Source organism: Propithecus coquereli, unplaced genomic scaffold (assembly GCF_000956105.1).
Source record: "Propithecus coquereli isolate 6110/MARCELLA unplaced genomic scaffold, Pcoq_1.0 Scaffold119, whole genome shotgun sequence".
Lineage (NCBI taxonomy): Eukaryota > Metazoa > Chordata > Mammalia > Primates > Indriidae > Propithecus > Propithecus coquereli.
In genome coordinates, this window is record NW_012135969.1 from 3,179,071 (window position 1) to 3,182,145 (window position 3,075).

Consider the following 3,075-nt stretch of genomic DNA (forward strand, 5'->3'; position numbering starts at 1 on the left):
CATTTAGTTTGACCTTATTGTTCCTGAAAAGTCCTTTCCCTTTAATTGCTTTCTTTACCTTTATCTTGCCTTCCTAAAATTACTGTGATGGGAAACTGTTCTGAATTTACCTTATTTTTCTTTCCTTTCCTGCTCCACCTCCAAATAGTATAACACCGTTTCCATAGTAAGTGTCTCGTAAGTGTTTATGAGTTTTAGACCAACTCGGATTACTAAAATAAAATCACTCAAGCGGCTTTGGTGATTATTTTCTTATAAACAAAGTGAAGCAATATGTTGGTTTACAGAAGCACTGAGCCATTCTTTCCATAGCAGAATAGATACACATTTTTTATGAGCCATTTTGGGTTTTTAGAAATTCTTGCTTCATCTCAAAGCCAATCAAAAACCAGGCCTGACTCACGAACATCACAGTCTCATGTCTTGTCATGGATGGGGAACAAGAGGAAAAGTGTGATGGTGGCAACAATGGATTCTTCAAACTGTCGACTCGTCACATGACATGGTCTAGAAGGACTGGCTGATGGATGAGTGATTTTTCTGATGATCTAAACCATAAAGTATTCATTTCAAGGGAGAAAGCAGACTGAAAGGAAAGCATCCTTTAGTGATTTGGGAATTGCTGCATCAGCATTTGAATCTAGAGTTATCATTTCAATGGGCAACCACAACTCCAGGAAATGACCTTGTGTCCTAAGGGTCATCGCACCTGGCCAGGGTATATAAAGGGCCCAGAGCAGGAGGAGGACATCACACCTGAGCACACCCAGCTCCTCTCAACAGCCCAGCCCAGCCCAGCCCAGCCCCACACTCCACCATGACCGGCTCCTGCTGCAGCCCCACCTTCTCCTCCCTCAGCTGCGGAGGAGGCTGCTTCCAGCCCTGCTGCTGGCGCGACCCCTGCTGCTGCCGCCCAGTGTCCTGCCAGACCACCGTGTGCCGCCCGGTGACCCTCGTGCCCCGCTGCACGCGCCCCATCTGTGAGCCCTGCCGCCGCCCCGTGTGCTGTGACCCCTGCGGCCTGCAGGAGGGCTGCTGCCGGCCCATCGCCTGCTGCCCCACGTCGTGCACGGCCGTGGTCTGCCGCCCCTGCTGCTGGGCCACCAGCAGCTGCCAGCCTGTGCTTGTGCAGTCTCCCTGCTGCCGGCCCCCCTACTGCCAGCCGGCCCCCTGCCGCACCACCTGCAGGACCTCCTCCTGCTGCTGAGCAACTCGTCATCACTGAGTGTCCCCAGTAGATGGCAGGGTCCTTCCTGCTTCCCTGCAGAGCTTCATGGCAGAACCACATGCATTTTCTTGAGAAGCCCATTTCCCGTCTCTTCAAACTGGCTCACACTGTGCATTGAAGAAGACACCTTTGCAGACCAACTCCTGGCAAAGAACCTTCTCTCCTCTTAGGTCCCCAGTCTAACTCCTATATCATGTCTGTTTTTCAATAAACTTAATACTCCTAGCACAGATATCATGGTCCTTGTGGTCTTTCCTCTTGATAGATGGTCTCTCTCTGTCTGTCAGAGATATTCAAAGCCAGATGCATAATTATCCTCTTAAATCATTCTCTGAAATAACCTCAGTCCGAGTAGTTTCTTATAATCATCGTAAATGGCCTTTGTGGGGCTCAGTAGCTGAGTGAGGAAGATGGGCACCACAGTGTTTTCATCACTTCCGAGTCATTCGTGTCCAGAATTCTAGGCACAAGTCAGACACCTGAGAAATGTCCCACAACAAGGAACACATTAAGAGGCTGCCTCTGGGTTGACCCTTTTGCTCCCAGGCCGATGGTGTGTTTGCAGATCTGATGGTTATCGGCACCTCATAGAAAGCCCAGCACATCGGAGGTGGAAGGAGCTTTAGGCGTCATCTGGCCAATCACCTTGTTTTTGAAGTCAGAGAAAAACAAGTAAAGAAAGATTAAATAATTACTTACTAATATAATGTAATTATAATCACAGATGTTCAGAAAAGACCCCGGAGAATACAAGTTTCCTGACAGTATACCTTTAAGTAGAACACTTCCTCTCAGTGTTCTTTTGTCTTTTGTGCTGGTCTTAATCTGTTTTGTGCTGCTAGTAATATAACAAAATACCTGAGACTGGGTGATTTATAAAGAACAGAGGTTTGTTTCTTATAGTTCTAGATGCTGGGAAGTCCAAGGTTGAGGTGCCTGCATCTGGCAAGAGACTTCTTGTTTTGTCATTTCATGGCGAAAGGCAGAAGGGAAGAGAATGAGAGAGAGAGGGAAAGAGAGACAGAGAGAGAGAGAGGGAAGGAAGGGGGTTCAATTCGTCCTTTTATCAGGACGCCATTCCCGTGGTAACTAGCCCAATGCATGGTAATGGCATTAATCCGTGAGGGCTCGGCCCTCATGACCTAATCCCCTCTGAAAGGTCCCACCTCTCAACATTGTTGCATTGGGGACCAAGTTTCCAACACATGAACTTTGGGGGCACATTCAACCCTTGGCAGTGCCCAAGAATAACTGTTATTTCAGATAATGCATTTCCTTTTCTGTGTCTGAGAATTGATATTTAGAATGTTATTTACAAAGCTAACTTTTGTGAGTAGTAAATCCACCCTGGCTCTCAGAAATTGCACACTCATGGCATGTTCCAAGCAAATTAATCACCCACTGTCAATTTACATGTATTTATCGAACATCTACTATGAATGAGGCACGGAGTTGACCACTCTGTGGGAATACAAAGGAATAAAAGGGCCCCTGCTTCGAAGAGGTTATAATCTATTTAGGGAGGTGAGGTATAAATAAGAAAAAAGTCAAATAATACATAATATAAGCAATATAAATATAAAAGAAATAACAAAAATAGTTAAAAATAGGTGAAGATAGTAAACCTGTTAGGAAATACCATGCAATTGTCCATGGCATATACCTAAAGTTCTAAAAAAAAAAGTAAGTTGTAAAATATAAAACTATTTTGTGAGAAAAATGTGTTTTTTGGTGTCTACGTATGTTTATGCCTAAAAAAAAATCTGGAAAATTACACAAGAAAATCTTACAGTAACTGGGGATAATATTTGTTTTTTTACTTTAGATTATTCTTAATTATATATTTT

The 3,075-nt window shown here is 44.6% G+C and overlaps 1 protein-coding gene across 1 annotated transcript; it reads left to right on the forward strand.

Annotated features, from left to right (window-relative positions):
• The first annotated feature begins 769 nt into the window (after positions 1-769).
• Positions 770-1,209, forward strand: LOC105823446 (keratin-associated protein 2-1-like). Its single transcript, XM_012660651.1, has one exon. The coding sequence runs from the start codon at positions 818-820 to the stop codon at positions 1,205-1,207; it is 390 nt and encodes a 129-aa protein (XP_012516105.1). The 5' UTR covers positions 770-817; the 3' UTR covers positions 1,208-1,209.
• The last annotated feature ends 1,866 nt before the right edge of the window (positions 1,210-3,075 follow it).